General features: G+C 35.3%; 1 protein-coding gene across 1 annotated transcript in view; it reads right to left on the bottom strand.

The window, feature by feature from the left end:
- Nucleotides 1-18,535, bottom strand: part of CFAP44 (cilia and flagella associated protein 44) — a 148,285-nt gene that overhangs the window by 37,638 nt on the left and 92,112 nt on the right. The window contains exons 23-24 of the mRNA XM_036243429.1: nucleotides 11,107-11,303; nucleotides 8,469-8,643 (exon numbers count right to left, since the gene is read on the bottom strand). Of these exons, the coding sequence (XP_036099322.1) occupies nucleotides 8,469-8,643; nucleotides 11,107-11,303 (372 nt within the window). The remainder of the gene's footprint in view (nucleotides 1-8,468; nucleotides 8,644-11,106; nucleotides 11,304-18,535) is intronic.

The raw sequence follows: 18,535 nt of genomic DNA, 5'->3' as shown, positions 1-18,535 counted from the left end.
TCTCTCTCTCTCTCTCTCTCTCTCTCTCTCTCTCTCTCTCTCTCTCTCTCTTCCTCTCTCTCTCTCTCTTCCTCTCTCTCCCTCCCACTCTATCTGATCAAAAAAAATGGAAAAATGCCCTCGGGTAAGGATAAAAATTAGAAAAAAAAAAAAAAAAAAGAATTAATCCCAATCTGCTCAAACTTAACAACAACAACAACAAAAAACAGATGAGAAGAAAACACTTCCAAATTAATTTGACGAAAACAGCATTACCTTGATATCAAAACCAGACAAGGACACTACAAGAAAACTTTAGCAATATTTTTAAAAGAATAACACGCAATGATCAAGTAAAATTTTCCTAGGAATGTTGATTTAACATTTGAAATCAATATTTCAAATTGTTAAGAATAGAATAAAAAATATGATCATCTCAATATACACATATAAATCATTTGATAAAATTCAATGCCTATCCTTAATACAAATTTTTAAAATTCTTTCAACAAAGTAGAACCAAAAGGGAATTTCATATAAACTGCTATAAAAAAACTATCACATTTGATAATAAAAGACTTAATGTATTCTCTTTAGTTGGAAATAAGACAAGAATATTCACTCTCACCATTTTATATGACATTGTAGTACATATCCTAGACAGTACAACGAGTCAAGAAAAGAAATAAAAGACACAGAGATTATGTGTCTTTATTCACATAAAAAGTTATCATATTCATAAAATACTGTAAAGAATCCGCAAAAAAATAGTGAGCTTAGCAAAATCACTAGGTTAAAAGTAAGTATAAATTTTAAAAATCAATTGAGAGAACTTCCACTTCCAAGAGGATAGAATAGACCTATATTTTCCTCTTTTTTTCCTGGTAAGTACAAATAAAAACCTTGCACATTATATAGAAAATAAACATAAGATTCTGAAATGTGGAAAGAAGGAGGCAGATCACAGAAAACCTCGGGACCCAAGGAAGGATATGATGATGAGTTTTCTGGGTTTTCTTTTTGCCTCACATATTTTGGACTTAGAGCTAAAGAAAACAGCAACTCAAGATGGCCAGGGGATGGGTAATAAGGTGAAGGAAATGAAGATGTACAAATTTCCAGTTATAATAAATCACAGGGATGTATTATATAGCATAGAAAATATAGTCAATAATATTATAATAAATTTGTATAATGATAGAAGGTTACTAGACTTCTTGTGGTGATCACTTTGTGAGGTATATAAATGTCAAATCACTATGCTATATGCCTGAAACTAATATAATATTCTATCTCAAATCAAATAAAAAGAGAACAGCAACTCAGAAATACCAATAGGTTTAGATAACAAAGGTTAAACAAAGTCCTGCTTTCTCTAGTTAAATGATCAAGAAAAGAGAAGAACAGCAAAACAGCAAATTTCTGGACAATGAGTGTTATTTTTGTTGTTGTTGTTAATCTTCACGCAAGGATATTTTTTTCCATTAATTGGTAGAGATAATGGAAGGGAAGGAGGGAGAAAGAGAGAAAGAGAGAGAGACATCCATGAGAGACACAACAACTGGTTGCCTCCCACATACACCCCAACTAGCCTGGGGACTGAACCTGCAACCCGAGTTCATGTCCTTGACTGGGAATTGAACTCACAACCCTTTGGTGCACAGGCTGACCCTCTAACCACTGAGCGACCTGGACCAAGGCTAGACAATAAATGTTTTATTCCATTATTCCAGCCAAATACCACAGAAAAAAAAAAATGTGGCCACACTTCCCCCCATGCCAACAGAGGTCAATGGGCTTTAACAAGGCAAAACAACCACTCCATGGTTGGTGTTAGAGAAGGTGAGTCCTGAAAACCCAGACTTTTATTCCCATAGTGAAGTAAAAAGCCACAGTGGAGACCCCATAGGATAGCTGAAACTTCAACCACCTGCAGCAGTAACAAGATGATCCCTCCCTCCCTGCTGACATAGTGTTTGAGGAAGCCTAGTGGAGAGTGATGACTTTCACCACCTTCCACAGTTTCAGCAGAGGCCAACTGAAGAGCAAAGTGGTATTAATGAGGGCCTAGTGGGGTCTGGAACTCCAACTCTTGACCAGCAAGTAGCCTCTTCCTTCTTCAGCTGTCAATTAGAGAAGATTGGATAACCTAGTCTTCTATACTCATATGAGATGGCATTCCTCCCTATACAGCCAAAGTCAGAGAAAGCCAACTGAAACAATGTATAAATAGGATCCAGGGTCTCATAATACCCAAAATTGCCAGATTTTAATAAAAAATATATTGTGATACCAAAAATCAGGACAATCTCAACTGAAATGAAAAAAGACAGTTACCAGATACCAATCTCAAAATGAGAAAATTAAAGTAATCTAAGAAGAATTTTAAAGCAGTCATCATAAAGTGCTTCAACAAATAATTAAGAAGATGCTTAAAACAAATGAAAAAAAAACAAAAAACAAAACAGAAAGTCTCAGAAAGAAATAGAAGATAAAAGGAAGAACCAAATAGAAACTTAGAACTGAAAAATAAAATAACCAAAATGAAACTCAGTGGATGGGCTCCATACCAGAATGGAAGAGGCAGAAAAAAGAATCAGTGAACTGGAACATGGAACATAGCAATTAACCGATTTGAACAAAAGAAAGAATAGACACTAGAAACAAACATATAACAGCATCAATAAAATACACGGATCTTCAGGGATCTATTATTTGTGTCACTGGAGTCCCAGAAGGAGAGGTAAAAGAGGAAAGAACTTCAAAAAAACTATAAAAAATCATGTCTGAAAGAAGAACTAACACCCATTCTCCTTAAACTATTTCAAAAAATTCAAGAAGAAGGAAGACTTCCAAACTTGTTTTATGAGGCCAGCATAATTCTAATTCCAAAACCAGAAAAAGACACTACAAAGAAAGAAAACTACAGACCAATATCCCTGATGAACATAGATGCCAAAATCCTGAACAAAATACTAGCAAATTGGATCCAACAATACATCAAAAAAAATTATTCACCAAGACCAAGTGGGATTCATCCCAGAGATGCAAGACTGGTACAATATTTGCAAATTAATAAATGTGATACACCACATAAACAAATGAAAAATAAAAACCACATGATCATATCAACAGATGCTGAAAAAGTATTTGACAAAATCCAGCATCCATTTCTGATAAAAACGCTCAGCAATGTGGAAATAAAGGTATCAAATCTCGACATAATAAAGGCCATACATGAAAGACCTATAGCAAACATCATACCCAATGAGCAAAAACTAAAAGAATTTTCCTTATGAACAGGAAAAAGACAGGAATGCCCACTTTCGTCACTCTTATTTAACATAGTACTGGAAGTCTTAGCCACAGCAATCAGACATGAAGAAAAAATAAAAGGAATCCAAATTGGAAAGGAGGAAGTGAAACTGTCATTATTTGCAGATGACATGATATTATACATAGAAAACCCTAAAGACTCCATCTGTAATCTACTAGACTTAATAAATGAATTTGGCAAAGTAGCAGGATACAAAATTAACATCAAGAAATCGATGGCATTCTTATACCCCAATGATGAAGTCACAGAAAGAGAAACTAAGAAAACAATCCCATTTACCATCTCGACAAAACAATTAAGATATCTAGGAATAAACTTAAAGAAGTAAAGGACCTATTCACAGAAAACTACAGGACATTTAAAAAAGAAATAGAGGAAGATATAAAAAAGTGGAAGCACATACCTTGTTCATGGATTGGAAGAATTAACAACATTAAAATGTCCATATTACCCAAAGCAATCTATAGATTCAATGCAATTCCCATCAAAATACCCACGACATATTTTACAAAACTAGAACATATACTTCAAAAGTTCATGTGAAACCAAAAAAGATCCCAAAGAGCCAAAGCAATCTTCAAAAAGAAGGACGAAGTAGGTGAGATCATAATACCAAATATCAGGTTATACTACAGTAATCAAAACAGCCTGCTACTGGCACAAGAACAGGCATATAGACTAGTGAAACAGAATAGAGAATCCAGAAATGGACCCAAGGCAATATGCTCAATTAATATTTGACAAATGGGGCAAGAGCATACAGTGGAGTAAAGACAGCCTCCTTAATAAATGGTGTTGGGAAAATTGGACAGCTACATGAAAAAAAAAAAAAAAATGAAACTAGACCATCAACTTACACCATATACAAGAATAAACTCAAAATGAATAAAAGACTTAAATGTGACTCATGAATCCATAAAAATCCTAGAAGAAAATGTAGGCAACAAAATTTCAGATATCATACGCAGCAGAATTTTCACTGATACATTACCTAAGCAAGAGAAACAAAGGAAAAAATGAATGCATGGTACTACATCAAACTAAAAAGCTTCTGCACAGCAAAAGAAACAACCATCAAAATGGAAAGGGAACCCACTGTATGGGAGAGCATAATTGCCAATGATATATCAGATAAGGTGTTAATTTCCAAAATATATAGAGTATTCATACAACTCAACAAAAGGAAGACAAAGAACCCAATTAAAAAATGGGCAGAGGACCTAAATAGACACCTCTCCAAACAGGACATACAAATGCCCAAGAGATATATAAAGAAACGCTCAACATCACTAATCATCAGAGAGATGCAAATTAAAACAACAATGAGGTATCACCTCACACCTGTCAGAATGGTCGCCATCAACAAATCATCAAACAACAAGTGTTGGTGAGGGTGTGGAGAAAAGGGGACCCTAGTGCACTGCTGGTGGGAATGCAGACTGGTGCAGCCACTATGGAAAACACTATGGTGTTACCTCAAATTAAAAATTGAATTGCCATTTGATCCAGTGATCCCACTTCTAGGAATATACCCTAAGAAGCCTGAAAGACCAATCAGGAAGAATATATGTATCCCCATTTTTATAGAAGCACTATTTACAATAACTAAGATCTGGAAATAGCCCAAGTGTCCATCAGTAGGCAAATTGATAAAAAAGCAGTGGTACATATACATAATGGAGTACTGTGCAGCTATAAGAAAGAAAGATCTCTTATCCTTTGAGATGACATGGAGGGACCTGGAAAGTATTATCCTAAGCGAAACAAGCCAGAGAAAGACAAGTATCACGTGATCTCACTTATTTGTGGAATATAATGAACATAACAGTATGGGGAATTGGGTAGACCCAGAGATGTGGAAGTGGGGTACAGACTGACAACCCTCAGAAAGAGGGGGTGGTGGGGGGAGGGGAGGGGAGAGATAAACCACAGAACTTATATGCATGTATTCATAACTGGTGGACACAGACAACAAAGCCAGATATGGGGAGGGGGTTTGGGGAGGAGGGTGTCAATGGGGAAAAAAAGAAGAAACATCTGTAGCAAAAATAAATTAATAAAAAATTTTTTTTAAATCATGACTGAAGACTCCTCAAATTTTTTTTTTTTTGGGGGGGGCAGGAGACACAAGTATACAGATTCAAGAAGTTTAATGAATCCAACAAAGAATAAGTTTAAACAACTCTACACAAAGACATATAATCAAACTTTTGAAAATGAAAGACAAGAGGAAAAATGTCTAAAAGCAGCAAGAGAAAAATAACATCTTATATATAGGAAAAAAACAATTTCAATGGTAGCAGACAAACCATAAAAAAACATGGAGGCCAGCGGGAAGAAGCACAATATTTTTTACATGCTGAAAATAAGAACTGTTAACACAGAAGTCTATGTGTGGTAAGAATATTTTTCAGGAGTGATGGAAAAATCAAACTATAATTAGATGAAGAAAAACTAACAGAATTTGTCACCAGCATACCTACTATAAAAAAACAGCTAAATGAAGTTTTCTAAATGAAAATAAAATAATAATAAAAAAAAACATAGAGCCTGCAAAAAGGAAGAAATTAAAATGTTAATAGTAAAAATCTGGGAAAAGACATTTTAATTCTATTGTCTGTTATGTTTGATGATTGAAGGAAATCTCCAACACTGCCATGTTTTAAAATGTACATAGAGAAAATATTTATACAATTATATTATGAATATGGGAAAATGGGAGGGGACAAATGGACATAAAAGCTGGTGAACTTTCTACACTTTATTCAAAATGACTAAATGTCAACACCAGTTCTCTGTAATAAGTTGTGTATACATAATATAATACCTGGAGCAAATACTAAAAAAGCTATACGAAGTGATATACTTAAGAACACTATAGATTAATCATGCTGGAACTCTAAAATAATTCAAGTAAACAACAGGCAGCAAAAGAAAAAAAAAAGAGAAATAGAAAACAAAATATAAAATAACAGATATAAACTTCAAATATCAATAATTACATTAAGTATAATTGGCCTAAATATACCAACAGAAGAACTAAGATTGACAGAGTAATTAAAAAACATAACCCAACTATATCTGTCAATAACACATTAACTTCAAATGTAGCAATATAAGTAGGTTGAAGTAAACAGCTGAAAACAGTTATACTTTTAAATAGTGACTGCTTTCCCATTAAGATTAGGAACATATGTGGATACCAGTTCTCTTTATTCTATTTCAGTATAGTACTGGAAGTTCTAGTCAGTGTAATAGAAAAATAAATGAAAATGAGAAGCAAACAGATTGAATAAGAAGAAATAAAATTGTCCCTATTTACAGATAATACAATAGTCTACACAGAAAACTCCAAGAAACCTACCAAAAAACATGACAAATAAACCAAACAAAAAAACCCTTTCAGTGCAGCAAGGTCACAGAACCCAGATAAACACAAATATCAATTGTATTTCTATACTAGCAATGAACATGAACGCACAGACACCAAAATTAAAAACTACAATACCATTTACAATTGACAAAAAAAGTGGAATATTTATGTGTATACCTACCAAAATATGTATAGTACTTTTATATTAAAAACAAAAACAAAAAAACAAAAGAGCCCTGGCTGGGTGGCTCAGTTGGTTCAAGTGCCATCCCATACACCAAAGGGTTACAGGTTTGATTCCTGGTCGGGGCACATACTTAGGTTTCGGGTTCAGTTCTGGTTGGGATGCATATAGGAGGCAACCGATTGATGTTTCTCTTTCACATTAATGTTTCTCTATCTCTCTCTGTCCCTTTTTCTCTAAAAATCAATAAACATGTCCTTGGGTAAGGATTAAATATATAAAGACAACAACACAGATGAAAGAAACCAAAGAGCTAAATAAATGGAGAGTCATACTATGTCCATGGATTAGAAGACTCAACATAATAAACATGTCTAGGTTTCTTTTATTATTTTATTTTCTCCAAACTGATACAAGGTTTAACACAATTCCTATCATAATTTCAGCAAGATTTTTTTGTAAACATAAAGATTGTTCTAAAATTTATATGGAAAAGCAAAATAGCTAAAACAATTTTTAAAAATAAAAATAAAATGAAAGAAATCAGTTCACCCGATTTCAAGACCCATTACATAGCTACAGTAATCCAGACAGTGTATATTGGCAAATGGACAGGCACATAAATCATTGGAACAGAAAGTGAACCAGGAAATAGACCCACACAAATATTCCCGGATGATTTTTAACAGAAGTACAAAAGCAATGCAGTGGAGAAAATAGAGGCTTTTCAACAAATAGTGCCAGAGCAATTAGACATTTACAGGTAAAAACACATAAATTGATGAACAAACAAACATAAATCTCACACCTTGTACAAAAATTAACACCAAATGGATTGCAGACTTAAATAAAACTACAAAACTTTTATAAAAATAGAAGAAAATCTTTGGGACCTAGTATTAGGCGGAATTCTTAGCCTTGACACCAAAACCAAGATTCGCAGAAGGAAAAATTGATAAATTGGCTTTAATAAAATAAAAAATGTTTTGCTCTGCAGATGTCCCTGTTCAGGAAATGAAAAGACAAACTATAGAGTAAGAGTAAATATTCAAAAACAACATATCTGACACATGATTAGTCTGTAGAATATATTTTTTAAAACTCTCAAAACTCAACATTTAAATAGCTAAAAATCTTATTTGAACATAGGCAAAATACATGGAGAGACATTTTACCAAAGATATAGGTGGCAAATAAACAAATGAAAAGATGTGTTTGTTAAATAAAAGTACCTCATACTCATTTTTTTTTTTAAAGTTAATTTCAAACAGTTAGAGACCTATAGGTGAAAGCCAAAACTATGCTAGAAGAACATCTGGAGAATATCTTCTTGATGCTGGGATAAAAATAATTTCTTAATCCTTAAAAATCACTCTAGTTTTATTAGTAAAATGGAATTTCTGGACTCAAAACTCTTAGGTGAACATAGATGTTCCACCAGGGTGTCACCACCCTAAAGATCCGGCTGACCTGTCTTCAATGTCTCCATCTCTGTTTCTTTCACTTCTTTAAATTAAATTCTTTATATTGATTAATGTTGTTAAAGATATTTTGAGACTCATATTAAAATAAAAGAGTTTACATAAAGTACTTACAGTTCCTCCCATTCTTTTTTTCGCTGCTGAATTTTATGCTGGGCTCTTTCAGCTTTTAATATAAGTTTCCTCGTTTTCTCAATTTGATTATCCACCATAATTTGACTTAAGGTCTTAGGTCGAAACTCCTTCCCTTTTTCTATCATTGATTCTTCTTGGATGCTATTATTCCCTCCTGTATGGAGTCAACATTTTTTTCAATCTTTTTGAAACATCAAAATGAAATTCTCAAATATTGTTTTTAATCTACCACACATTTTAAAATCCAGAGAATAAAATCCAGAATCTTTAAATCACAGTATTTATTAAGCAACTACCATGAATTCAACAACATAATGCATATTTTAGAATATCAAAATAAAGAGATCTAAGATACAGTATTTGCTTTTAAGGACCTTATTGAAAAGTTGGCTAGATAAAACACATATTAAACAGATAAATACGATGTTACTGCTGACATGCATATTGAGAAGCTGGGAAGGAGTGTTTGTGATATGATAGTAGGGGAAGAGGAAAGCAAGGGAGTCCCAGATGAGATGTATAATTTGAGGTGACACATATACCAACTGCAATGATCTGTGGCCAATTAACAAAATAATCAGAAACATACAATCAAATCTATAATTTTAAAGTTGCTGGCTTTAGTCTTTCAAGGGGATGGACAAGGCCACCTGGGATGTCATGTCTGAGATCCCGGTACTGAAAACTAATGTCAAACTGGAGATCAGGAGCTATGGGTGTGGTGACACAAGTAGGAATATTAGTCTCCTTATAGAAGAAAAAAATAAAATCGCAGACAATGATTGGTTCCCAGTGCAGTCCAACAAGGAAGGGACTGGATGGTGTGAAAAATGCTGGTATATTCATGATCTCCTCAAATATGAGATTGCCATCGAGTTTGACATTCCTATCACATATCCCACCACAGCTCCAGAAATTGCAGTCCCTGAACTGGATGGAAAAACAGCAAAGATATGTACAGAGGTGGCACAATATGTCTGACTGATCACTTTAAGCCTTTGTGAACCAGGAACGTACCCACGAGACTAGCTCATCTCATGACTTTGGGGCTGGGTCCATAACTGGCAGTAGAAATCCTGGATGTGATTCAGAAAGATGGGATTCAGCATAAAGAGAAATGCAAACAATGAAGGATCAAGCCAGAGTCTGGGCAGAGGGCCCTTTGATAGGCTATGTTTCTGTTTTCCTGTTCATCCCTCTTCTCACTCATCTAACTGCTTTCCTCACACTCCTTCACCTACTGTTACTATGTAGCTGCAGCACCCATTGCTGAAAACAACAACAAAACAATATCGCTACTGAAGTTCTAAGGCTACACAGGGAAGGGAAAGACAAGGGCTTTAGAAAACTAAAGGCAATGTGCATCCCTTCCCAAAGTAGTGCAGTGTGAGATCCTGCACAGATAAGGGATGACTGAAAGTGGGTACATGGTCTTTTTGGTTTCTGGAGATAACATCAATAAAAACTACTTCCTCTGGGAGGGAAAGTTATTACCTTTATCAATAAGTATCTGCTGGGGGAATTACTCAATTCATGTTCAAGCTACAGAGAGATATACCTTAGAGTTACATGAAAAAAAGTTAATGAGATGGTCATATAGTTATAACTCACATGTCATATTTCAAATATAGGATAGTGCAAAAAAGAAAGAGTTTAATGTTTCCTGGATGGTGATGGGAGGGGTTTATTTTTTTAAAAGTGTGATTCAATCTGGATCCCCATAATTGAGCAGAATTCAGAGAGAAGAGTGAATTGGTCACTCTAGCAGGAACCTGGATATGGATGCATCAGGCATAATTAGGGAGCAGCAAGCAGGACAATAGGCTAAAAATATAAGTCAGATAGTATAAGAATGAACCATTAATAGGAAACAGAATAGGGATATACGTGGAAGACAATACTGGGATAATGTTTTCAGAATTTATCCTATAGGCAGAAAAGAGCCGTTCCAGTTTTCCCAATGGAGAGGATAAACCAGCTTTAATGTTAATAGTGTATCATGGGCAGCCCAGGTCTGACCAGACTACAGAGCCCTTTATCTGTCTTGACCGGGCTTTCCAGCCATTCCTTAATTCTTGTCTTCCTTCCAGTCATCTGCAGTCATCCTGTAGGAGGTCAAAAGGCAGGTCATCGGAATTATAGGTACTATTTTCACGTCTGTATTCTCAGCTCATCATTCCATTTAAAGCACATGCTCTTGGAAAACAGTTTGAAATATTGTGTTCTAGCCCCACACTCTGAGGTGGAGCCCAGCAATCTGGGAAGAAACAATGCCTAGAAATTGGCATCTGGGGAAATCCTAGATTTAAGAATAGGTAGATATGGGAAGCATTGGGTACCCTTATCCTGTCAGTCACATGACCAGAGTGAGTTTTCTTTTGCAGCCTGTATCAAATAGGAAAATTGATGTGGAGTCTTTGCTGGAGTAACTTGGCCTCTCCTTCTCAGCCATACAAAGCTCCTTTGATTGTTCATTTCAAAGGAATGAAGGACAGGAGACAAGAGATTGAGCTCAAGCCACCAAAAAAGCATTCCAATGTTCTGCCTACAAAAATACAATTTGGTTTTGAAATCTTAATAAGTTAGGATTTAAATGCCTTCTTGTCATTTAGGTTACCTGTTTCTTTCTGGCTATCCTTTCTTCCAGTTCCCTCTTTTTCAAACCTCTCCATTTTGCTTGTTCTTCTGTCAAACTGACTGATCCGTCTGGATTTGGAGTACTTGGAGGGCTTCACAAGCCTATAGGAGGATACCTTGTGATCGCTCTGTATGGCATGAACCACAATAATATCACCTTCCAGTGAATCATGAAACCTGCGAGAAGAAAACAAATATCTGCATAGTCACCATTTTAATCATCGACACCATTTCAGTCATTCTATCTGATTATTAGGTCATAAAACAAGACTGCAACACACTATGCTTGTAAATAATTCATAATACACTGGATCCAAAATTTAGCCATGCATATATCAACAAGGATGTGATGGAAGTTGAATAAGACTTGGTTGAAGAGCAAGTAGAATTTTCTTTCTAATGAAAATACTAAACAACCCATTAGGTTGGTACAATACCACTGTTTTGCTAATGTGTAGAAAATAAAAGTGTCAAGCTAACTACAGTTAATAGTAAATGGATCATTTCAAACTGAGAAAATGTAATCTACCTCCCGATCTATTAACTCCAATTATATGTACATCAATTATATGTACATATCTCTCTTGTTTTTATACATACATATATCATGTATTATATATTATGAATAATAGTGAGATGGATATATATCACATATCTCATATACATCATATTACCTCATTTACTTCTATAAAACACATGAAGCTCAGAAATTCATACTACTCTCTAGGTCACCCTTTTCATATAGCCACAGAGATTTATCTTTTAAAAGTTCTTCATCAATCAAATTGTTGCTTTTTTTTTTTTTTTTTTTTGGCACTGGTTCATAATTATTCCCCTGTGTTTTAATTTTAGAGTTTAACTTATTTATGTATATAGCAATTATTCCTAGCTTGTTTGCCTTTCTTACTGTTTTTCTAACTCAATCCTTTTAACTCTCATTTCTCCTTTTAAAATGGCTTATTTCTTTTTAATTGTCCCCTTTCTCTCATAGCATAGTCTCTTTCTCATCTCTATAAGCCTTATTCCCTTTATCTTCTTGCCCACAGAAGTTTTTGACTCTTTAAATTTTAGTCTTTCCATGAGACCCAGATAACGTGAAGGAAAATATAGTTTTGAGTACATCAAAATTTAAAACTTTTGCACAGTTAGAAAAATATGAACAAAGTTTAAGGCAAATAGTGGAGAAGAAAGTATTTACAATATATATAATAAAAGGCAAATACATATAGAAATAGAGACTACAACTAAAAATAAGGGGAGGGGGGCAAAACTCCAAGAAAGATGAACAAGGAATCTAAACAGGCAATTCTAAGAATAAAGATAAATGAACTACAGACATGAAAAGAAATGTTCAACTTCATTAGTAATCAAAAGGATGTAAATTATTCAACCAAGAGTTGTTATATTTGGCCTGCTAGACTGAAGCTGGAAACACTGGTAATATTCAGTGTTATTCACTGCTGCAACCTTATCCTCTCTCCACTCCAATCAGATTGCTGGATACTTACTATTTCCTTCCATATGTTTATTGAAGACACCAACCTCTGAAGGGTCGGGGCCTGGACTAGGGTGGAAAAGCAGGGAATTAAGGAAACAAGTACTTGAGGGCAAGGAAAGTGGCAAGGAAGAAGTTCCACCTGATGAAGAGGATGATAGGCAAATTGGTCCTAGACCTGTGGGCACTTGTTTCCTGCTTCTGACAGCACCTGGGAAGACACCGGCCTCAAGGACAATGGCTGCAAGTGTGTTGCATCCTGGGAGCCTCACTGAAGACTGCCTGCTCCAGCAGAGCACAGAAACCATAGATTCAAAGAACTGAAAAAGTCAGGCAGGCTGGTGCAGTAAGCCTCGGTGGTACTAAAACAACTTTCTTGTCTACCTGGTAGAACAGGAACTCAGGGTCAAATAAAATAAAGACTAGTGATATTGCTTATATACCTGAGTTTGTGAATTAAAATTCATACTTGCCATATAAATGCATTTACCAATATATTATGAATATTAAAGCCAAACAGAGGATACTATGTTGAGGGTTCTTCCCAAGAAGAACTTCCTACTTTCATCTCCTAGTAGGTAGCAATCTAGATATAATTTAGGGATGTAAATATATTCAGATATTATCCCGAAATTAAAATGTTCAGGATTTAATGCCAGGTAACAAGTGCCATAATTCCCAGGGCAGAATACCAGCAAGGAGACGGCTGCACAGACATTGAGCTCTGGAGTTCTGCAAAGGGCTCCCTTCCAGCCTTCAGGTGAGTCCTGGCCAGCACACAGCATGCGAGGAGTCTGCCTGAGGCTGGGGAAGATACACTTGAAGGGAGCAGGTAGAATAATCCCCAGACCCCCACACAGGTTGGAATAGCTTGTGTTTTCACAAGACTTTTAATACCTGGGACACAGGGTAGAGTACTCAGAAGTATTTTATCTTAGCAGTGGGAAAAATTAGCTTTACACTAAAGGCTGCCTAATCCCACCTAACAAAGATTGAAAGCAATCCTCAAAAAAAAAAAAAAAAAAAAAAAATCAAGCTATTTTCAAGTAACTTTACAAAATCCCATAACAAAGATCAAGAATATGTAAAAGTATGTAAAAAAAAAAAAATCCAGCATCCACAACATAAAAATCACAATGTCTGGCATCCAATAAAAAAATTTTAGGCAGGAAAAATATGACCCAAAATAAAGAGAAAATGATCAATTAATTGGAACAGACCCAGAAATGACACAGATAATATAACTAGCAGAGAAGGACTTTAAAGTGGTTGTTATATTTTATACGTTCAAGAAGGTAGAAAAAAGCATGAGTACATTAAGGTGAGCAAAATCCTCACCTATCATACTAGGAAGTCAATAAATAATTATTAGTAATAAATTCATAGAAATGTGTTATTTAGATGAATGGTTGCAACCACTAGAAGAAATTTTAAAACTGGATTTTCAAGATATATATCGTGTTTATGGATTGAAAAACTCAACTGTTTAAATGTCTGTTATGTCTAAGTTGATCTACAGATTCAATTTAATTGCAGTAAAAAAATCTTAGCATCCTTTTTGTGAAAATTAACAAGTTGATTATATGCAAAGGACCTAAGCAATATTGAAAATGAAGAACAAAGCCAGAGGACTTACAATATCAGAGGTCAAGAATAATTAAGACAATGTGATACTAGCACAAAGACAGACAGGCCAATGGAATAGAATGAAGAGTTCAGGAACAGACCCACATACATAGTTAACTGTAGCATCACTACAATCTAGTGAGCAAAGAATAGTTTCTTCAGCAAATGATGCTAGGTCAATTGGATATCCATATAGAAACAAATGACACTTGCTCTCTATCTCTTTTTTTGTGAACTGTTACAAAAATGTATTTGAGACAAATAGAGGATGCACCTGGAAACAAGATCTCAACAGATTGAAATAAATGCTTCAGAGAATAACAGTCTGCAGTTTCTTTTATGCATTTGAGATTAAGGAGGGACTACATGAAGGTGAGAGAAAGCAAAGCAGGGATCAGATAACAGGACACTTAAGATCATATGCTTTCTTGAATGTGGTCACACTTTAGAAGGAGCGGTCTGAAAGTGGGGGATTTCAAAGATGTGTTAACCTAGATACAAACAAACAATGGACAGGACTTGCTCGATGCAAAAATAAACCTTTTTCTAAAGAAGTTATATTCGTGGGGCGTGACTACCCACCATGACCTGTCCAGTTATGAATTTATGACTTGGTCTCTATCTTATACCACCCATTAAAATTATTCAAGATAGATAATAGCAAATAATAAAACTTCTAGAAGAAAACATAGGAGAATTATTTCATGAATGGGGAACAAAGGTTTCTAACTACAACATAAAAGCACTAACTATAAGAGTTACTGAAAATAGTAATAAATTGGAAAAAAATGATAAACTGAATTTATTGAAATTAAAAACTTCTGTTTAAAAAAACACCATAATGAGCCCAGTATGGCTCAGTGGAGGGAGCATTGTCCCATGGACTGAGAGGTACTGGTTCGATTCCTGGTCAGGGCACACATGCCTGGGTTGTGGGCTCGATCCCCTGTAGGAGCATCTCTCTCACATCGATGTTTCTCTCTCTTACTCCCTTCTTCTCTCTCTAAAAAAAGTCTATAAAAATATATTTTTTTAAAAAGACACCATAATGAGAATAAAAAAACAAGTCAGACTAGAGCAAGATATTTTACATGCATACACATGTGTGTGTCATATGTGCACACGTGTTATATATACATGTCATATATATGACAAAAGACCCATATCCAGAATATATAAATAACTCATACAAGCCAATTTTTAGAATGAACGGAAAACTTGAACAAACATGTTAACAAAAGTGACAATATAAATAACCATAAGTATAGGAAAGGGGACTGAAAATCCTTTCTCATCAGGGAAATGCCAATCGCTGGGACTGAAAGAACTGAAAATACCAAGTGAAAAAAACTGGAGCGTTATGGGTTGAATTGTGTCCTTCAAAAAGATGTTGAGCCCTGGCCAGTTTGGCTCAGCAGTTGGAGCATCGGCCTGTGGACCAGAGAGTCCCGGGTTCGGTTCCCGCACATACCAAAAAAAAAAAAAAAAAAAAGATGTCAAAATATTACCCTCAGTACCTCAGAATATTACTCTTTGAAAATAGCGTCTTGACAGAGGCATTCAAGTTGAAATGAGATCATTAGAGTGGGTTCTAACATGACTGCTGTCCTCATAAAAAGAGGCAACATGGACAAGCACAGAGGGAGAGTTATATGAAGAGATGCAGAAGTATACCATGTGAAGGCAGATGGTGCGGAGTGATGCATCTATACCACTGATGGCTGGCAAATCACCAGAAGTTCAGAGATGGACACAGAACAGAGTCTCCCTCCCAGCTCTCAGTAAAATATAACTTAGCGAAGACTTTGATTTTGGACTTTCAGCCTCCAGAATTACCAGTAAATGTCTGTTATTTCTAGCCAACAAGTCTATGGTACTTTGTCATGGAAGCCCTAGTAAACTAATACAATGGGGATCAATTCGATTCTCATATTTTGATGATCAGTGTATTAATTGGTTGAACCAGTTTGTGTGTGTGTTTTTTTTAAACTTTTTAATTAATTTATATTTGTTTTAGATGTTTTTCCTTTTTTCCCCATTGACAGCCTCCTCCCCATCACCCCCGACACCGTCCCCAGATTTGATGTCCATGTCCATCGGTTATACGTACATGCATATAAGTTCTGTGGTTTATCTCTTCCCACCCGCATCCCCTTCTGAGGGATGTCAGTCTGGGCCCTACTTCCATGTTTCTGGGTCTACCGTATTCCTCAGACTGTTATGTTCATTATATTCCACAAATAAGTGAGATCACGTGATACTTGTCTTACTCTGCTTGGCTTGTTTCACTTAGGATAATACTTTCCAGGTCCCTCCATGTCATCTCAAAGGATAACAGATCTTTTTTTCTTACAGTTGCATAGTACTCCATTGTGTATATGCACTACTGCTTTTTTATTGATTTGTCTACTGATGGACATTTGGGCTGTTTCCAGATCTTAGCTACTGTAAATAGTGCTGCTACAAACATGGGGGTACATATATTCGTTCTGATTGGTGTTTCAGGCTTCTTAGGGTATATTCCTAGAAGTGGGATTACAGGGTCAAATGGCAGTTTAATTTTTAATTTTTTGAGGTAACACCATAGTGTTTTCCATAGTGGCTGCACCAGTCTGCATTCCCACCAGCAGTGTACTAGAGACCCCTTTTCTCCACACCCTCGCCAACACTTGTTGTTTGATGATTTGTTGATGGCGGCCATTCTGACAGGTGTGAGGTGATACCTCATAGTTGTTTTAATTTGCATCTCTCTGATGATTAGTGATGTTGAGCATTTCTTCATATGTCTCTTGGTCATTTGTATGTCCTGTTTGGAGAGGTGTCTATTCAGCTCCTCTGCCCATTTTTTTAATTGTGTTCTTTGTCTTCCTTTTGCTGAGTTGTATGAGTACTCTATATATTTTGGAAATTAACCCCTTATCTGATATATCATTGGCAATTATGCTCTCCCATACAGTGGGCTGCCTTTTCATTTTGATCATTGTATCTTTTGCTGTGCAGAAGCTTTTTAGTTTAGCTTTTTAGATGTAGTCCCATGTGTTCATTTTTTCCTTTGTTTCTGTTGCCTTAGGTGATATATCAGTGAAAATTCTGCTCCGTATGATGTCTGAAATTTTGTTGCCTACATTTTCTTCTAGGATTTTTATGGATTCATGAGTTACATTTAAGTCTTTTAGCCATTTTGAGTTTATTCTTGTGTATGGTGTAAGTTAATGGTCTAGTTTCATTTTTTTTTGCATGTAGCTGTCCAATTTTCCCAACACCATTTATTAAAGAGGCTTTCTTTACTCCACTCTATGCTCTTGCCTCTTTTGTCAAATATTAATTGAGCATTATGTCTAAGGTCAATTTTCAAGTTGTCCTGTTCCACTGATCTATATGCCTGTTCTTGTGCCAGTACCAGGCTGTTTTGATTACAGTAGCTTTGTAGTATAATCTGATATCAGATGTGACCCCACCTACTTTGTCCTTCTTTTTCAAGATTGCTGTGGCTATTCGGTGTTTTTTTGGTTCCATATAAACTTTTGAAGTATTTGTTTTAGTTCTGTGAAATATGTCATTGGTATTTTGATGGGGGCTGCATTAGATCTATAGATTGCTTTGGGTAGTATGGACATTTTAATGTTGTTAATTCTTCCAATCCATGAACAAGGTATGTGCTTCCACTTTTTTATATCTTCCTCTATTTCTTTTTTCAATTACCTGTAGTTTTCTGTGAAGAGATCTTCTACCTCTTTGGTTAAGTTTATTCCTCAGTATCTTAATTTTTTTGCCATGATGGTAAATGGGATTGTTTTCTTAGTTTCTCTTTCTGTGACTTCATCATTTGTGTATAAGAATGCTGTCGATTTCTTGACGTTAATTTTGTATCCTGCTACTTTGCCAAATTCATTTATTAAGTCTAGTAGATTTCAGATGGAGTCTTTAGGGTTTTCTATGTATAATATCATGTCATCTGCAAATAATGAGTTTCACTTCCTCCTTTCCAATTTGGATCCCTTTTATTTTTTCCTCATGTCTGATTGCTGTGGCTAAGACTTCCAGTACTATGTTAAATAAGAGTGGCAAAAGTGGGCATCTCTGTCTTGTTCCTGTTCTCAAGGGAAATGCTTTTAGTTTTTGCCCATTGAGTATGATGTTGGCTGTAGGTCTTTCATATATGGCCTTTATTATGTTGAGATATGATCCCTCTATTCCCACATTGCTGAGCGTTTTTATCAGAAATGGGTGCTGGATTTTGTCAAACGTTTTTTCAGCATCTATTGATATGATCATGTGATTTTTATTC

Source organism: Molossus molossus, unplaced genomic scaffold (assembly GCF_014108415.1).
Source record: "Molossus molossus isolate mMolMol1 unplaced genomic scaffold, mMolMol1.p scaffold_m16_p_5, whole genome shotgun sequence".
Taxonomy (NCBI): domain Eukaryota; kingdom Metazoa; phylum Chordata; class Mammalia; order Chiroptera; family Molossidae; genus Molossus; species Molossus molossus.
The sequence above is the reverse complement of the archived record's forward strand: the minus strand, read 5'-3'. Positions and strand labels throughout refer to the sequence as shown.